General features: G+C 42.3%; 2 protein-coding genes across 3 annotated transcripts in view; one reads left to right on the top strand and one right to left on the bottom strand.

The window, feature by feature from the left end:
- The window catches only part of LOC134622284 (NACHT, LRR and PYD domains-containing protein 12-like), a 1,346,881-nt gene that overhangs the window by 1,263,819 nt on the left and 62,768 nt on the right, over positions 1 to 20,294 (top strand). The gene's annotated exons all lie outside the window — the stretch shown is intronic.
- Positions 1 to 20,294, bottom strand: part of LOC134624407 (NACHT, LRR and PYD domains-containing protein 3-like) — a 45,127-nt gene that overhangs the window by 1,699 nt on the left and 23,134 nt on the right. For both annotated transcript variants that reach the window (XM_063469392.1, XM_063469391.1), the window contains exons 8-9: positions 11,025 to 11,198; positions 1,565 to 1,738 (exon numbers count right to left, since the gene is read on the bottom strand). In XM_063469392.1, coding sequence (XP_063325462.1) covers positions 1,565 to 1,738; positions 11,025 to 11,198 — 348 coding nt within the window. The remainder of the gene's footprint in view (positions 1 to 1,564; positions 1,739 to 11,024; positions 11,199 to 20,294) is intronic.

Genomic DNA, 20,294 nt, shown 5'->3' with positions numbered 1-20,294 from the left:
CAGATCATGCATCCGTTGGACGTAAAACGTACAGCTTATCGCACCAGCAGCATCTGTTCTTATATAACTATCATTAGCTTACAGCTTGAAGTGTTTAAAGTGTTTGTGCTAATAACATAAAAACATCATGTACAGTCAGACAGAGAACAGCACTGAGAGGCTTGAACAGATGACAGGCTCAGGTCAACATATAAGACTTTAAGAATGCACAAGCATCTACCTAAAATCTATTTAATGTATCATCTATGATATTAATTCTAATGTATTTAGTTCATGTCCCTTAAATAAACAGGCAGCCTGAAAGTATGAAATATTCATATACAAAAACACATATTTGTCTACTGTCTCAGTGGCTGATGGTGTCTCACAGGCCTCAGTGTGAGCTTAAAGAACATTTATAATGTTGAATGTAATGTTTAAGTGGTTTAATGTGTCGGTGCTCACAATAAACACATTTTGAATGAAAGCCGGGGAACTTCAATAGAACACAAAAGTGTCTATTCTTTGTGCCCATATGGATCAGTCATGTTATCATTATTTCCCCCAAAGGTGTTGCCAAAGCCACCAGGTTAATACTTAAAAAGACAAAAATATAAAGTTTTCTGTTTACTCGGCGACAACTTCACTTTTAGCTTTTAATCAGAAAGCCTTAAGTTGGCTAGTTATGTATGGGGCTAACGGTTAAAGCTTTCACTCGAGGGAAGTAACTCATTACTGCTAAGTAATGTTAGCTAAGTTCACAGCTTATTCCATACTACTGTACTAGCGCTGCTGTACTGCATCAGACTCAGACATTTCAACCATTTATCCCACGAGTTTGAGAGCTAGCAAAAATATTATAATTTTTACATTAGATTGTGTTACTTACACATACTCAAATTATTTACTAGGTCTTATATAAACTCCCCCATTGTCAAGAGGTGCAAATACTTTTTGCAGACTTTTCAGGTAGATTTGGTCCTCGTCTTATCCGTGATTTGTATTTGAAAATTTCCAGCAAACACTCATCGGTGTAATTTTATTTCTCTATCTAATAAGAAAACTATTCAATCAGATAGTTATTTGTAGTGAATAAAATACAGTTAAAGTTTCAAGCAGTTTTAAGCACTACATCTGACATTCAAGCACTTTTACAAGGATTTCAAGCACCCATACAAACCCTGTAAATGACAGCCACTGCATTGAATGCTTCAGTCAGGCTGATCTCAGTGCTGTGACAACAATGAGACTGATCAGCTGTTTAGATGAGTGAATAAAAGAGATCAGCTTGTTTTAATGTTTCTACAGTTGATGCATTAGGACCTATACATCTTGTAACACTGTCAGAAATAATCCAGCTTTATTTCCTGTAGACACGAACGTGACAGACATCATCACATCAGCTCAAACACATGATCGCAATCAGCTTCTAACTCATCTGATTGGTTGCCTGTGGTTGTGTCCAAGCCTGTCACCATTCTCCTCTCACAGCTTCACTGGAAACACTGGATCTTTGTTTCCTACTGACTGTGTTTAGTACAATACTGCTGACAGCACCACCCACTCACTCCATCACTCTACTTACAGCAGAGTCTCCAGTCTGTAGTCTGGACTCTGCTGAAGATCAGACAGCTGCTTCACATCTGGATCAAGCAGGTTGTTTCCCCACAGGTTCAGCAATCTCAGATGGGAGGGGTTGGACTTCAGTGCTGCTGCCAGATAATCACAGCTGATCTTTGACAAACCACAGCTCCCCAATCTGTGTAAAGAATGAAAGATGTAAGTTTATTAGACAAAGTGTGAGCTTGAAATCATTCAGTGTTTCATCATCTGTTCAGGGCTGAAGAAGGTTCAGAATGTAGAAGTTTAGAAAATGGAAACTCCAAACAGCTGAAGCCAACAGGAAGCAGCTTCAAACAGGAAACTGTGCAGAGTTTCAGACTATATGTCCTGATGCAGCCAGTTGGATTTTGGAGATTTGAATCTCTGTTCTGTGACTAAGTCCTTGAATCATTTCTTCCAGTTGGTCCAACAAGACAGACTAAGTATTGGACATGTGTTGTGGCTCCATTAGGGGAGCTTCTACATGTGATGTGATGGCCCCTCTGGGTCTGTCAGGTCACAGCACTGAAGAGAGCTCAAACTGGGCACACAGTGGTTCCAGTCTGGACCAAAGACTCTATACTGGAACTGAGGGACTGCTTTGACTGCACCCACTGGGACTTTTTAAAGGCTCATGTTCTCACTTAGATCAGCGATTTCTACTTACATTTCTTTCTGGGAAAAATGGGGATTACTTTGAAAACAGGAAGTATTTCCCCCAATAAGTAGCCCTGGATTAGTAAATCACTCCAACATGTTCTCAGGCAGAAGAATCTGTCTTGTTATGAGGGAGAGAAGAAAAAGATTGAGGCACAGAAACTTGTTGAAAGAGAGATAAGCAGCTAAAATCAGGTGTAAAAGTAAAGCAGAGGATGAGCTGAATAAAGGACAATGACAGTTTATTTATATAGCAGTTTCATTACACAAAACACACGAGGCCTAGAGACTCAAGGACCCCCCACCCCCCACAAAGGCCCGACAGAGCCAGGGGTCCACACCTTGCCTGTGTGTGAGGAGTGAGCCAGTACACACCTGAGCACCCAGTTCCAGAACCACCAATGCACCGGCGGGTGGGCACCAGAGCTTGTTACTCTGTTTGTCTCACTTCATAAGGGAATTTATAAGGGAACAGTTCCTGAACTGTGTTTCAGAGAAGTGGTTGGGAAAAATGAACAGATTTTCTGTCTCAGAGTTTTTGGACCAACAAGTATTTCTGTCTTGTCTCTTTGATTTTAAAAAAATCAAAGGAAAGTGAGAATTAGAACTGTTAGGATGTGTCATGATTCTTAATGTCAGTACCAAGTAGGAGCATGTAAAGGTTCAACCAGACTGAGGACTGACCCTTGATTTTATCTTTATTTCTGCGGCTCTAAAGTTCTTAATTAAAAAATAAAATTCAATTAAAATCCAGGAGATAAGCCAGAGATACAACCTCTCCAGCATGTCCTGTGTCTGCCAACTGTCTCCTTTAGCGCCCCTCCCGGATGGCCAAACTTCTCACCCCATCTCTAAGGGAGAGGCCAGCCACCATCTGGAGGAAGCACATTTCCGACACTTGTATCCGCAATCTCGTTCTTTCGGTCACTACCCACAGCTCGTTACCATCTGTGAGGGCAGGGACGTAGATCAACTGTTAAATTTAATGTTTAGCTTTTACACTCTTCACCACGATGGACCAGTACAGCGGCCGCATCACTGCAGCCACAGCACCGATCCGTCTGTCGATCTCCAGCTCCCTTCTCCCGTCACTCGTGCACAAGATCCCGAGATACTTAAACTCCTCCACTTGGAGCAGGAACTTTTCCCTGACCCGGAGTGAGCACTCCACCCTTTTCCAGCTGAGGACTATGGCCTCAGATTTGGAGGTGCTCATTCTAATTCCCACCATTTCACACTCAACTGCAAACCATTGAGAGTTGAAGGCCATCATCCGATGAAGCCAACAGAACCACATCATCCATCAAAAGCAGACCAAGCCCTATAGGACCCCTTCTTCAGCCTGGTGGCTCATTTCTTCATTTGGTGTCCACCATTTGAATGTTCTCAGTCTCCCTCCGAATGCTGTTCCCAGCGCACCCTCGCTATAAATTTAGGGGCGCCAGGTCTGTTCAGCATCCTCTCCGCCACCTGATCCAACTCACCACCAGGTGTTGATCAGTTGACAGCTCAGCCCCTCTCTTTACGTAAGCGTTCAGAACATATGGCTGCAGGTCTGGTGATATGATTACAAAATGGATCATCGACCTGCAGCCTAGAGCATCCTGGTGCCACGTCCACTTATGGACAATCTCATGTTCACACATGGTGTTTGTTATGGGCAAACTGTGGTTTGCACAGAAGTCCACCAACAAAACACTGCTCAGGTTCAGATCCGGGAGGCCGTTCCTCCCAATCGCCCCCCTCCAGGTCTCGCTGTCATTACCCACGTGAGAATTAAAGTCTCCCAGTAGGACAACAAAAGTCCCCTGACAGAGCACCCTGCCCAGGGACTCTAGGAAGGCTGGGTACTCTGAAGAACCACTCGGCGCATAAGCACAGATGACAGTCAGGACCTGTTCCCCAACTGGAAGGCGCAAGGAACAAACCCTCTGGTTCACCAAGAGAAACCCCAACGTACAGGCAGCAAGCCAAGAGGATACTAGGATACCCACCCCAGCTCACCGCCTCTCACCAAGGGCAACTCCAGACTGAGACAGAGTCCAGCCCCTCTCCAGGAGACTGGTTCCAGAGCCATATCTAGCAGGTACCTCTCAACCTCATTCAATAACTCAGGCTCCTTCCCCCACCAGATGATAAATATAAAAAAAAAAGCTAATTCATCACACTTATTTGTTGAAAGAAATTCAGTCAGTGATTTTTGAAGGATTAAACAGTTTATCAAAGGATGAAAATAGAAAAGCAGAATTTGACTGTTTATTGTTGACCAGCTGAGAGATGTAGGATTGTCTGGCTGATTTGACTTCATTGTTGTAACATGTTACGATATAAATATTACTAATGCTTATTTTCTGTTTATATTGTTTTATAGAGCCCAGAGTAGGAAAACGCCCTTGTGAGTTAGAATGTAGGCCAAAAGTCACAGAGTAGACTGTTAAAAATGAGTTAAAAATGTTTTTATATATCACAGTGATCCTACCACCCCTCCTGTGTTTACGGGTGCAAAATTATAATGAGTGGATGATTCTTTGACCAACTGCGTGTTTGTGTGTTTGCTGATGTTTGCTGAGTTGATAAAAATGCTGCATTTCAAATTACACTTAAAAAAATATTGCTCCCTTTATGCTTGCTCATCTTACGTATGGCTAGCTAGATGCTTCAGTACCACAACCACGACTTAGACTTGCTACAAAAAATAAATTAATTAAAAAATTAAATAAACATTAGAGCACTTTGCTCTCGCTCTGCAGGCCTACTTGTTGTTCCTAGAGTATTTAAAAGTAGAATGGGAGGGAGAGCCTTCAGTTTTCAGGCCCCTCTTCTGTGGAACCAGCTTCCAGTTTGGATTCAGGAGACAGACACTATCTCTACTTTCAAGATTAGGCTTCAAACTTTCCTTTTTGCTAAAGCATAAAGTTAGGGCTGGACCAGGTGACCTGGGTTGTATTCAGTGGTTGAGAGGAGGCTGCAGAAACACTCAGGAGGACAGTCAAAAACTCACAACCACACTGGTACTGGGAATTCCACAGTGCTTGTCCTTTAATAAACACCAACCTTACAAGGCCCGGTGGAACGGCTGCGGTCTTATGATACATTAAGTGAGTAGTGTTCATACAACCTATAAGGTTACTTTGAGTCAGGGAGGTGAAGATATGAGGTCCATCTCAGTCCATACATCCATGTGCAAGCATGGATTTTTTTCCCCACGCTCTACAGAAGTCAGGGGCGCATACGTGTGACATCATTAAACATTAACTTAGGTTGTCTTAAAGAGACACCACACAATTGCGACTGTTATAATCAGGTGACCCTGAATCCTCCACTAGTTATGCTGCGATAAGCTGCTGGGGGATTCCCATGAAGTAGTGTTTCTTCTTCACTCACTATATGTTAATAGACCTCTCTGTTGAATCATATGTTATTAATCTCTGTCTCTCTTGAAGGAGTTTGCAAAGAAAAGCATCTGGACTTCTTTAAGTTGCTTGAAGATGTTTCACCTCTCATCCGAGAAGCTTCTTCAGTTCTAAGGGTCAAATGGTGGAGAGTCCCAGATTTAAACCCAGTGGGAGTATCCCCCCAAAGAGGGACAAAGGACCCCCTGATGATCCTCTAATCACATGAGCCAAGGTGTGAAAGCGGGTGTGGGACCTAATCAGCCAGAGTTTCGGGTGAGCTCATTGTGAAACCTGGCCCCACCTTGTCATGTGATTTCCTGAGGTCAGATGGCCCAGGATGTGAGTGGGCATTAAGGCGTCTGGGGAGGGATCTCAAAACTGGATTATAGATGGCAGACAGTTGGTGTCGTAAACCACCGCCTCTGTTCAAAGATGGTCACTCACAGTGGACATAGATGGCTTCTTTCACCCCTCTTTCAAACCATCTGTCCTCTCTGTCTAAAATGTGAACATTGGCATCCTCGAAAGAGTGACCTTTGACCTTTAGGTACTTCAGACCCAGCAACACACTCAGACAGAAACTGGTTCACCTGAAAGACAAAACTCCAAAACACAGACTTAACAATGTGGTGTATGCTGTACAGTGCAGCGAGGAATGCCCAGACATCGGAGAGACCAAACAGCCACTTCATAAACACATGGCACAACATAGAAGAGCCACCTCCACAGGACAAGACTCAGCAGTTCATCTGCATCTAAAGGTCAAAGGTCACTCTTTTGGAGAGTGACCTTATGGCAAAATGCCCGTGTAACATTATAATCTATAACTTAATTATTGCCTGTAGCCTGCAATAATTAAACACTTTAGTTTAGTGGTGCAACGGATCACGGTTGATCCGAAATCCGAACCGATCCCTCTCCACGGTTCGGTACGCACGTGATCCGAAGATTCGAAAAAGAAAAAAAAAAGCATGCATATGGTGCGCGCGGTCAGTCTGTCAAGCGGTAGTTATGGTCAGCGCTAGCGGTCCAAGTAGCGGAGCAGAGGAGTTTGCGGCATTTAAGCAGCCCTTTGCTGCCCAGTCCGACCGGGCTAAAGCTAAAAGCTAATGGGGTGTTTAGCTGCAGACAGGAGGCCGTCGTCTGTTGTGCAAAACAAGGGGTTTAAACTGTGATGAACGTGCTTGAGCCACGCTATGATATCTCGTTGCGCGTCCACTTCAGTGACAAGATCCTTCCAAGCATGTATGAGCAGGAGAAGTTTAAAGTTATGGCTGAACTGTCCCAGGCATCTTCTGTTGCTCTAACTACAAATGGGTGGAGCTCCAGGGCAACGGAAAGTCACGTCACCGTGACCGCTCGTTATGTCACAGCGGAGTGGTAGATACAAAGCCCTGCACTGCCCTATAGATTACATTAGATTAGCTGAAACTTTATTTATCCCTCGGGTGGGTTCCTCCGCGAAATTCAGTTTCCAGTAGCACCGACAGAAGTTACAGAATGTGAGCAGAAATATGCCAAATATACACATTTATAAATACAGAGAATACAAAAGGGATAAATAGAATAATGGTCCATAATGTCCATATTGCACCTTAATTTGTTTTTATATAAGTGCGTGGAATCAGTCTTCAGTTCAATGATTTTAATAGGCAAAAAATACTTAAATAAGTAAATGGCGAGTGGAATTTTTGTCTTTTTTTTCTATTTTTGCTGTTCTTAACTCCAAACCCAGGAGCAAAAACAAGGTTAAGGAGATCGTCTAGAAGGGGCTGTAGGTCTGGTGTCCAGGCTAAAAGGAAACGCGCCCGACAGAGGGGATTTCCTCCGCTCCATGGTAAAGAACGTCTACGGTATTTGGTACCGGTTCCCCTCCAGGACACGGATAAGGCCGATCGGTTACCGGTTTCATCACGGGCGAACAGAACGATTACCTGGATCGGCGTCTTGTCTGGAGATGCGGGATGTTTTCACCTTGGCCTTTCATTCTACAAGACCACAGTTCCACAGCTAAGGGTACCGGGAGACTACGTCCTCTTTCCAGGTGTCTGCTGTCAATTCCCCATCAATCAGCTGTTGATGACGTCAGCCTGTCACCTCCGCTTCGGATCGCTCTCCTAAACGCTCGCTCCATAGCCAACAAATCATTTGTACTGAAAGACTTTTTTAGCAGTAATAGTCTGGACTTCATGTTTCTCAAGGAATCTTGGCAGCAGGAGAATGAATTTATCCACCTTAATGAGCTCTGCCCGGTCGGCTGTCGCTTCATCGGGACTCCGCGTTTGGACCGTCGTGGTGGTGGTCTGGTCACTGTTCACCGAGACAGTTTCGCTTGCAGGACTATGGACTTTGAGTTTTTCCCTTCCTTTAAGTCACAACTTCTTAAGGTTGGTTCTTCAGATATATTTTATCGTGATTTAATTTACCGCCCTCCCGGCCCCGCTGGTGTTTTTATTCAAGATTTTACGGACTTTTTATCTTCCATTATTAAACTGGAGAAAGTCTTAATGATTGGGGATTTCAACCTCCACGTGGATGATCTTAGCTGTAGCATGGCCTCTGACTTTCTATCCATTACAGACTCTTTTAATTTTATTCAGCATGTCTCTGGACCCACCCATGTTAAAGGCCACACCTTGGACCTTGTGTTTTCCCTTGGCTTAGACATAACTAATGTCTGTGTTAAGGACATACAAGTGAGTGACCATTCCTGTGTTACTTTTAGTCTTAGCTTCCCTCTGTACACACCACCTTCCTATCTCATGTTCCATAAGCGGTTCATAAATCCGGATGTTGCTTTGAAGTTTTCTAATATGTTGGACCCTCATGTGATCAGTGGCTGCACTGATGCTGATGTTGCTACACAGTGTTTCAACATTCATTGCTTGGAGATTTTAAATTCAGTGGCACCTATGAAATCTGTCATTGCTGCCTCAAAAAGAGCTCATCCATGGATAAATGATGACGTAAAGAAGGTCAAAAGAATCTGTAGAAAAGTAGAACGCCTTTTGAAATCAACTAAACTCGAAGTTCACAGACTCCACCTTAGGGAACTTTGGGTTTCCTTACATGAAACCATAAAAACAGCCAGATCAGGATATTTTTGTCAGTTAATCTCATCAAGCAAGAGAAATTCCAAGGTACTGTTTGACTCCATAAACTCTATTGTTTCCACCGTGGTCCACCGAGTACCTGTGACCTCTATATCTGAGAGTGATGAGTTTCTGAATTTCTTTGTGGATAAAGTTGATCATGTCCGTATGAGCATTGGTTCTCCAATATCATCTGTTTGTGTCTCTGGGCCACCTCCCCCTCATTTACTGTCAGCGTTTAACCCAATGACCATACATGACCTTTCACTCCTGCTGGATAAAATGAAAATTACCACTTGTGCAAATGACATTCTACCTGCTGGGCTTTTCAAAAATGCTCTCTCTGTCATTGGCCCCTCTATTGTAGAGATATGCAATGCCTCTCTTTTAACAGGTGTGGTTCCTAGGTTCTGTAAGCATGCTGTTGTTAAGCCCATATTAAAAAAGAGCAGTTTGGATCCAACTCAGCTTAAGAATTATAGGCCTATCTCTAAGCTTCCATTATTATCAAAAATTCTGGAAAAAGTAGTTGCAGATCAACTTACCACTTTTTTAGAAAAACATGAAATTTATGACAAATTTCAGTCAGGTTTCCGTAAAAGGCACTCAACAGAAACCGCATTACTTAAAGTCTCTAGTGACATTATTATGTCAGCTGACTCCGGAGCATCCTCAGTCATGGTTTTGTTGGACTTGACATCTGCCTTTGACACCACTGACCTTACCATCCTGATTAACAGGCTCCGGGACATAGTCGGTGTGTCCGGTCTGGCTCTGGAGTGGTTTCAGTCGTACCTCTCCAACAGATCTTTTAGTGTTTTTGCGAATCGGTTTATGTCACATTCTAAGGATCTGACATGTGGGGTACCGCAGGGTTCAGTTCTGGGTCCTATTCTTTTTCTTTTGTACATGTTACCTCTAGGACTTATAATTAGGCAGTTCCCTGAGGTGTCTTATCACTTCTATGCTGATGATATTCAGCTCTATTGCTCTTTTAAGCCGATGGAAATCCATAAACTGTCCTCTTTAATTAATTGTTTAGCTTCCATTGAACAGTGGCTTGGTGACAACTACTTACAGTTGAACTCTGAGAAGTCAGAAACATTAATTATTGCCCCCGACAACCAGATATCTCTAATCAAACAGCATCTTGGTTCTCTTGGCTCATCTGTTCACCTGAGCCTCAGATACCTTGGTGTGATCTTTGATTCTGCCATGTCCCTAGAACAACACTCTCGCCAGTTGATTAGGAATTGCCTTTTTCAGCTAAGAAACATCTCCAAATTGCGAACTTTGTTGTCTAAATCTGAGTTAGAAATGGTTATTCATGCTTTTATTTGATCTTGCTTAGATTATTGTAACAGCCTTTTTCTTTGTTTGAGCAAAAGGAATCTTGACTGTCTCCAGTTAGTCCAGAATGCTGCTGCAAGGCTTTTAACCAAGACACGAAAAAGAGAGCACATTACACCAGTGTTACGTTGATTACACTGGCTTCCAGTTCATTTTAGAATTCATTTTAAAATCTTGGTACTGACTTTTAAAGCTTTGAATTGTGATGCCCCTGCCTACATTTCTGATCTTTTAGAATCCCACACTCCCTCTCACAGCCCGAGATCTTCTAATCAAAGGCTGCTGGTAGTCCCATGAACTCATTTTAAGACCAGAGGTGATAGATCTTTTAGAGCGGTGGCCCCCAGGTTGTGGAATGCTCTCCCTCCATCTTTACGTTGCCTTGATAGTATTTATTCTTTTAAAAAGCAGCTTAAGACTCATTTATTTAGATTGGCTTTTAATTAGATTTGTGCTGTATGTTTGATTATTAATGTATTTTATGTATTTCTCTTTTATATTACTGTGAAGCACTTTGTGGTTTTTATCCTGTGAAAAGTGCTATATAAATAAATTATTTGATTTGATTTGAAATACAACAGCCATTTTTGACTCCTGTTGAGTTTACGTTTGTATTTCACCCTCAAATTGTTTCATTTTATTTTTTTTCCCCTTGCCTTGTTTGGTATCTTTTCAGTTCAACTGAATTTAGTTGTTTTTCACTGACATACTGCTTTAGTACTACTATTACTATTAATAGTACTATTACTGATCTGAAATCACACAAATCCCGACCCCCTGTTCTATCAGGAGTAAAATATTTGAGACACTGGAAATATTGCAGATTACTGCATTCTGTTTTTATTGGCATTTCAAGCCAGTTTTTAATTTAGGGCTTGTATGTTTTGCATTGTACTGCTGTCTTTAAAGCACATCATATTCATCTCTGCACAACTAAATAATGACTTACGACAGGAGATCTAGTTGGCATCGTGGACTCTCCAGAAAACCACACAGATGCTTCACTCCTGAATCTTTCAGGTCATTACAGTCCAAGTGCAGCTCTCTCAGATGGGAGGGGTTGGACTTCAGTGCTGCTGCTAGATAATCACAGCTGATCTCTGAAAAACCACAGCCCCAAAATCTGTAAAAAGAATGAAAGATGTAAGTTTATTAGACAAAGTGTGAGCTTGAAATCATTCAGTGTTTCATCATCTGTTCAGAGCTGAAGAAGGTTCAGAATGTAGAAGTTTAGAAAATGGAAACTCCAAACAGCTGAAGCCAACAGGAAGCAGCTTCAAACAGGAAACTGTGCAGAGTTTCAGACTATATGTCCTGATGCAGCCAGTTGGATTTTGGAGATTTGAATCTCTGTTCTGTGACTAAGTCCTTGAATCATTTCTTCCAGTTGGTCCAACAAGACAGACTAAGTATTGGACATGTGTTGTGGCTCCATTAGGGGAGCTTCTACATGTGATGTGATGGCCCCTCTGGGTCTGTCAGGTCACAGGACTGAAGAGAGCTCAAACTGGGCACACAGTGGTTCCAGTCTGGACCAAAGACTCTATACTGGGACTGAGGGACTGCTTTGACTGCACCCACTGGGACTTTCTAAAGGCTCATGTTCTCACTTAGATCATCTGTTTCTGCTTACATTTCTTTCTGGGAAAAATGGGGATTACTTTGAAAACAGGAAGTATTTTCCCCAATAAGCAGCCCTGGATTAGTAAATCACTCCAACATGTTCTCAGGCAGAAGAAGCTGTCTTGTTATGAGGGAGAGAAGAAAAAGATTGAGGCACAGAAACTTGTTGAAAGAGAGATAAAGCAGCTAAAATCAGGTGTAAAAGTAAAGCAGAGGATGAGCTGAATAAAGGACACTCAAGGCTGACTTGGAAAGGAATGAAGTCCATGGTGGGAATGCAGAACAAGGAGCAAAGATGAATGTGATGCTGAATCAGCAGAAGACTTGGACTCATTGGATTCCAGCTTTGATATCATTGATTTCAATGAAGAGCTTTGTGATTGTAGCAAAGGGCTGGTAGCTCTGAGAGTCACACTGATGAGGTGTTTGTGTGGAAATCTCTTAGTGGGACCAAAGAGAGAAAAAGCCCTGGTCCTGATGCTGTGGGAGGGAAATGATTGAAGTGTGCTGTGAGGAACTGACTGGGAGGTTTTCACACATTTTCCAGTCCTCCTTGGAACAACAGGAAGTTCCCAGCATATGGAAACAAAGGTTAAGTGTAGAGGTGAGTAGTAACAAGTTACATTTACTTAAGTTTTTGGAAAAAAATGTACTTTTAAAGTACCTTTTTTGCACGATACTTCTTACTTTTATTTGAGTACATTTGTGAAGAAGAAACGGTACTTTTACTCCGCTACATTTGCAAAATTGGACTTGTTACTTTTTAAAAAAAAGATAATTAGGTTAACACATTAGAGAATATTCCCCCGATGGAGTTTCCGGTAACTGTTTTACCAATCAGATGTGGCCATGCAGTCACATGACCAGTTTGAAACTGTGGTGGGCAGTGCGACCCAAGCGTTCCAAAGTAGCGGACATTAGTGATGGGATTTCCGGCTCTTTTTAGAGAACCGGCTCTTCAGGTTGTTTTGTTGCTTTAATTAATTAATTATCAACAACAACATAAAAATATGCACAAAAGGAATTAGTAATGTAAAAAAAAATGTGGTTTTCTTTATATATAAATATTTATAGGGGCCCCTAGAGACGAAACACGTACAAATTCGAAAGCACTTAGAAACTCTAAAACACATTTCTAGCATTAACGGAACTTCCAAAACAGAGCTACCTAGATCACTTAAATTACACAATCGAATTCATGTCTATTGTTTTTTTATTAATACACAAACTCTCATATATATATATATCTATATATATATATATCTATATATATATATATATATATATATCTATATATATATCTATATCTATATCTATATATATCTATATCTATATATATATATATATCTATATCTATATATCTATATCTATATCTATATCTATATATATATCTATATATATATATATAGATATATATATAAATGTAACCGAGGACAAGGTAGGAGTGAACGGGACAAAGAAATAAATTGATAATTGATTTATTTATTACATTAATTAAACATACAAATGCCCCATTATCTCCAGACAGGACTTACAACACATCCTGCTGATATCCCAGCTGCACATGAGACTTACCACACTGTGCGAATATAATTACACTGCAACCCGTCACACCCCGCTTAGCGACACTGCAATCGTGAAACGCACTGCAAACAATTCAGGTCTCAGCCTAGCTGGGAATCAGCGCCATGTATGGCCTGCAATCTGGGAGACAAAGGGAAGTGGCACAAACGATTAAACAAAAAACAAAGGAGGGAGGTTAGTCCGCCCTTACACAACTCGCTCTCAATCAATAACCGCCTTTACGGCTGGACGGACTAACCAAAAGAAAATTACAAATCAATCAAAAGAACAAAAAAAGGACAGCAAAGACAGCACAGCTGAAAAACAAACAACATTATCAATTAAAATATTACCCAATAAAATACCAATTATATGAAACCATTTAAAATCATGAAGCTAAAAACAAACACTCAATATACCTACAATATTGATCAGTTTCCCTGCGCGCAGTCGATCTAGGGCTTGATCAATTCTTCTATTAAAATTGGTGGTCACACTAAAAAAAGGCCAACGACACATTAAAAATAGGCACACACAACCAGCAAATGATCCAAACAAAACAGCAAAAGTCTCTTACCGGCAGTATACCCACTCGCACCCGAGTGAATTAATTGCCTCTGGTTTCTTCCACAGAAGAGCACTGACTTCACCCCACACACCCACTACCTTTTCACAGCTCTTTCAGCCAATCACCTGGCAGAGAGCAACAAACTGCCAGGTGACACTTGTTACAACCCTCCCCTTCAAAGGGCATCGGCGACCCGACGATGAGCTGAAAAGAGAGCACACTTAAAATTTGGCTCATTTTATAGTAGATTGTGGCAATTTAAATGGGTTTGAATGCTGTCCAGCAGTCTTCCTCATTGACCTACGAGGCCCTTGCGCCAAGCTGGCAACATCTTCATCCCCAGGTTCTAGGTCTCTAGAACAGTCCAAATGGGGCACCCCCACATGTGTGGGACTCAACGTCCCTTCTTTCAACACTGCAGTATCGCTTCCATCTCCCTGTTCTGTAAACATCTGTTCCACTTCATCAACCATACTGTTATTTGTGGCCAACATTCCAGTTAGATCATCCTGTTTTGAGATTTGTAGACCACTATCTTGATCTCTATCTAATTCCCTAATTGGAATGTTTCTCAACTCAGTTCGACGTACTTGTCGAAGTGGACCAGTGTGTCCAGCAGGAGCGACTGAATATACTACGCCATGACCAGGAGGAGGTCGCACTACTTGAAAAGGTGTGGGGTCCCAAAAATCTTGAATCTTATTGCGACCTCTTACAGAGTGGTTTCTCATATACACCAAATCGCCCTGCTCCAAATCAGGGCTAGCGCATTTAGAGGAGTTCAGATCTCTCTGAACCCTTCTCTTTTCTACCCGTTGCTGCACAACATCATATGCAGCAGCCAGGGACTTTTGGTGTTCCTGTACCCACTCTTCAAGAGTGACGTCCTCATCAATTTCACTGCCAGCACCCAGCCAAAAATCCACTGGCAAACGAGGCTCTCGCCCGAACATCAAATAATATGGAGTCATACCAGTCGACTGATGTACTGTGGTGTTATACGCATATGTGACTTGGGAGAGATGCCGGGGCCACCGGCGCTTTTGTTCAGGAGGCAGGGCACGCAGCAAGTCATGAAGTGTACGATTAAATCGTTCACATTGACCATTACCTTGCGGATGATAGGGAGTCGTCCGACTCTTCTCTATCTTATAAATCTTACACAGCTGTTGCACCAAAGCACTTTCAAAATTTCGCCCCTGATCAGAATGTATGCGACTTGGAGGCCCAAATAAATGAAACCAATGCTTCACTAAAGCTTCTGCCACTGTGCTGGCTCGCTGATCTTTCGTAGGGACAGTCTGAGTATATTTAGAAAAGATGTCAGTCATTACCAAAATATTCTCTTTACCATCGGTTGAGGGTTCAAGTACTGTAAAATCAATTGCCAAAATTTCATGAGGCCGAGATGCAGAAATACTGCCCATAAAGGTTTTAATCTTTGGCACAACAGCTTTAGAAAGAACACACCTTTCACAATCTCTGCACCATCTCTCAATATCTACATACATATGTGGCCAATAATATCGTGAGCGCACCAACTGCAGTGTACGCTCAACCCCTTGATGGCCATGCTCATCGTGGAGTAAACGAAGGACGCGGCTCTGTAAACACTGCGGCAACACAAGCTGATCAACCTCCCTCCCTCCATCAGGAGTATGGGTGCAGCGATATAACACAGACTCCCTTTGTTTCATCCGCCCCCATTGACGGACCAATTCCCTCGAACCCTTACCAAGACCATCTCTTTCCTTTGAATCGGGCAACCTGGCCACCTCCCAATACTTTAAGAAAGGGCCAATCACCGGGTCTTGTTTCTGTAACCTACAGAGATCAGAGAAAGAACAACCAGGTAACACACTTATCTCTGCCTGAACACTAGGAATCATCTCACACTGCACTCCAATATCATTAGATAACGGACCATCCGATTCCATTACAGTTCCATGTAGGCGGGACAGTGCATCTGCATTAGCATTCTGAGCCCCAGGCCGGTATTTTATGGTCAAATCAAAAGCGGCCAGCTCTGATGCCCACCTCTGTTCTGTGGCACCTAGCTTTGCCGTGGACAAATGGCTTAGAGGGTTATTGTCTGTAAATACAGTGCAATGATGACCCAAAAGATACTCCCTAAACTTTTCAGTGACTGCCCACTTAAGAGCTACAAGCTCAAGCTTCATAGAACTATAATTTTTCATATTCCGCTCTGTAGGCTTTAAGCTCCGACTAGCAAAAGCTATTGGCCGCAACTTACCCTCATACTCCTGGGAGAGCACTGCCCCTAGACCGCCATAACTTGCATCTACTTCCAACGTAAATGGCTTCTGAAAATCAGCAAAAGCAAGCACTGGTGCAGAAACTAGGGCAGCCTTGAGCTGATGAAAACTTCGTTCACACTCTAAATCCCAGGAATCCAATAATGGTTTTGGGGGGGTCCTACCTTTTCTACCTGGAGGGAGGAGTGTCGAGACCAGTCTATGCAAGGGAGCAGCCATGCGTGAAAAACCCGCTATGAATCTCCTATAATAACTAGCAAATCCTAAAAAGGAACGCAGTTCTGCTAGATTGCTAGGCGTTTTCCAATCCCGCACGGCAGCTATTTTATCTGGATCAGTAGAAACTCCTTCGGCAGACACCACATGCCCTAAATACTTCACTTGCCTCTGGAAAAACTGGCACTTTGAGAGTTTCACTTTAAGCCCCTCTTTATCCAGACGAGAGAATATTTCTTCCAACCGCTCCAAATGCTGTTGCACAGAGGATGAAAAAACAATCACATCATCCAAATACAAAAGCACCGACTGATGTCTGCAATCTCCAAACAAACGCTCCATCAGGCGCTGAAATGTACTGGGTGCATTACACAAACCAAAAGGCATGCGGTTGAACTCAAACAAACCAAATGGGGTACAAAATGCAGTTTTAATCTTATCCTTCTCAGCCATTTCCACCTGATTATAACCACTAGCCAGGTCCAACGTGGAAAACCACTGAGCACCCGTCAAAGCATCCAAGGATTCTTCAATCCTTGGCAGAGGAAATGCATCCTTTCTGGTCTTGGCGTTTAACTGTCTATAATCGACACACATGCGTAAACTTCCATCCTTCTTTTGAACAAGAACTATTGGGGATGAATACGGACTACTACTTTCTCTGATGATGCGAGCTTGCAGCAGCTGTTTGATATGATCCCTTGCCAATTCATACTGAGACGGAGGGATTCGCCTGTAAGGTTGTCGCACTGGTGTTTCATCTGTCAAAGGAATTTCATGAGTGATCAATTTACTACAACCAACATCCAACTCATTCTTGGCAAACATGCCACTATACTTCTGCAATAGAACTTTTGCTTGCCGTTTCTCGCTCTCCTCCAGATTTTCAAATTCAGGCAGATCCAATTCCACTGAATTGTCTGCCATTGTATGGCTGGAAATATAAGCTGTACAACACTGTGAATTTACAGAGACCTGTATTTCAGAATGACCCTCTACTAGCACACTGGCCAGTTGAACTGTAGCAATCACCCGACGAGGTGTCAACCACACATCAGCTTTACCCACATTAGTAACTGGAACAAAAGCCTCCCCTCCTTCTCCCTTTACCAATGAAGGAGACACCAATAAGCCTTCCGGAAGAAAACCATCATCAGGCCCTAGGGGTTCAATCAAAAGGTCAATGGGTGTATTCACAGGCATCTTTGGACAGGTAACAGGAACATAACTTTGCGTTCCAGCCGGAACACAGAAAGACTTCTTACCCTGTACTCTAACACGATGGGGTTCGGGAGAATTTGCCATGGCCTCCATCATTTGGCAGTATCTCAGCGCTCTTCTCCACCCACGGGGCGCAGTCTTCAAAACTGGAACCTCCCAGAGGTCAGAACCATATTGTTTACACAATTCAGAGTACAGAGGGTTCAATACATTCATTCCTAACACACCAGGTACAGATGTCTTTTTCTGTGCCATGTGGCTATCTGTTGGATCTCCCACAATCAGCACCCCTCGACGAGGTAGGTGAATTCCCAGGATTGTAACATCCAACTCAATATACCCAGAATAAGGAATTTGTAAGCCATTAGCTGCTTTAAGCCCCAACCAACCACAGTCTTTGAGCTTTTCGTCACTGAGATGAGAAAAGTTATTTCTAAAAGAGCTTTCTGTGATTGTTGTGACCATGGACCCTGTGTCCAGCAAACATGAAATAATAACCCCACCCAAATCAACCTCCCCTTCCAAGCATTCACCAACTAGATGGCTGAGTTCTACATTATTGGAGCCTTGCAACCCTCCCACCAGTGTGTGGCTCTGTGCACTGGTGGGTACTAGTTTTCCGCCGCCCTAGTAGTTAGGCCATCAGCCCTAGCTGCTCTTTCATGCTGATTTCCATCAGAATTGGGTAATGTCGGACAAAAACGGGCAATATGTCCAACTTGCTCACACCTAAAACAAATGGGTTTACCATTCACCATTCTTCTACGTCGAGAAGTGTGATTGTTGGAAACAGCCACCTCCTGTGGGTTTAATGCCTTAATGACCAACTCTAATTGTGTCTGTTGGGCTTTAAAAAGGGACACCAACTCAGCATATTCTGATGTTCTGGAATCTACAGTTTCACAAGAAGCTTGCATATCTCCAGAAACTGAAATAGACTGATTATATCTAGACCTAAAAGGCTGATTCTCATACTGTGCCATCCACCTGGTCGCTTCAGCTCTCGCCTCACGAATCGTCCACTGTGGATTGGCATTAATTAAATCTCTCAGCCTGATCCTCAATGCCTGATCTCTAACACCATCACAAAATTGATCACGAAGATCTTTTGAAGCTTTTCTTGCGGCTTCCTCATCCGTTTTAATAATCTGGTCCATTAAGGCCATCAAAGAATGAGAAAAGTCAATTAGAGACTCACCTTCTAATTGTTTACGATTGAAAAATCTGCGTTGCAAAGAAATGTGGGAATCTAAGCAGCTGTAAGTCTCTTTCAGTGTATCAAAAATTTTCTCAACATTTTCTTTCTGTTCTTTTGGTAAAAACTTTATCTCAGTGCGTGCAGTACCCTCTAAATGGTTAAAAATGATTTGAGCTTGCTCTTTTTCAGTTCTGCCTCTCGTGCACACAAAGTCTCTCATTTGTTCAATCCACTCATCTAGGGTCAGTGAGCCCATATTGTCCAACTTCCCTGAAAATGTTGGCAACTTTCTATCCTGTCGACCACGCCAAAATGTAACCGAGGACAAGGTAGGAGTGAACGGGACAAAGAAATAAATTGATAATTGATTTATTTATTACATTAATTAAACATACAAATGCCCCATTATCTCCAGACAGGACTTACAACACATCCTGCTGATATCCCAGCTGCACATGAGACTTACCACACTGTGCGAATATAATTACACTGCAACCCGTCACACCCCGCTTAGCGACACTGCAATCGTGAAACGCACTGCAAACAATTCAGGTCTCAGCCTAGCTGGGAATCAGCGCCATGTATGGCCTGCAATCTGGGAGACAAAGGGAAGTGGCACAAACAATTAAACAAAAAACAAAGGAGGGAGGTTAGTCCGCCCTTACACAACTCGCTCTCAATCAATAACCGCCTTTACGGCTGGACGGACTAACCAAAAGAAAATTACAAATCAATCAAAAGAACAAAAAAAGGACAGCAAAGACAGCACAGCTGAAAAACAAACAACATTATCAATTAAAATATTACCCAATAAAATACCAATTATATGAAACCATTTAAAATCATGAAGCTAAAAACAAACACTCAATATACCTACAATATTGATCAGTTTCCCTGCGCGCAGTCGATCTAGGGCTTGATCAATTCTTCTATTAAAATTGGTGGTCACACTAAAAAAAGGCCAACGACACATTAAAAATAGGCACACACAACCAGCAAATGATCCAAACAAAACAGCAAAAGTCTCTTACCGGCAGTATACCCACTCGCACCCGAGTGAATTAATTGCCTCTGGTTTCTTCCACAGAAGAGCACTGACTTCACCCCACACACCCACTACCTTTTCACAGCTCTTTCAGCCAATCACCTGGCAGAGAGCAACAAACTGCCAGGTGACACTTGTTACATATATATATATATATTCAAATACTTAAAAAAAAAAAAACTTCATTTACCTGTTACTACCGCACACCCAATCAGATTGTTGGTACTTCCTGGCTTGTGTAGCCACTAGGTAACAAAAGCTCAACACTGCCCCCTAGCATCCTGGAGCACTTCTGTTGTGTTTTGGAGTGTGTACGTGCTTTGTCTCTAGGGGCCACTGTAAATATACTTTTATTTATTCACTCCACATAAAATGTAATAAATAAATTCTAAAATACAGAAAACAATCTATTTACATTTCATACATTTCAACTTTTAACTACTTAAATTTTCAGCTTTTTCCTTTTAAACAAATTTAAAGTGAAACAACACAAAACACTGCAAACCACA

This window comes from Pelmatolapia mariae, linkage group LG3_W (assembly GCF_036321145.2).
Source record: "Pelmatolapia mariae isolate MD_Pm_ZW linkage group LG3_W, Pm_UMD_F_2, whole genome shotgun sequence".
In the NCBI taxonomy this organism is placed as follows: Eukaryota; Metazoa; Chordata; class Actinopteri; order Cichliformes; family Cichlidae; genus Pelmatolapia; species Pelmatolapia mariae.
The sequence above is the reverse complement of the archived record's forward strand: the minus strand, read 5'-3'. Positions and strand labels throughout refer to the sequence as shown.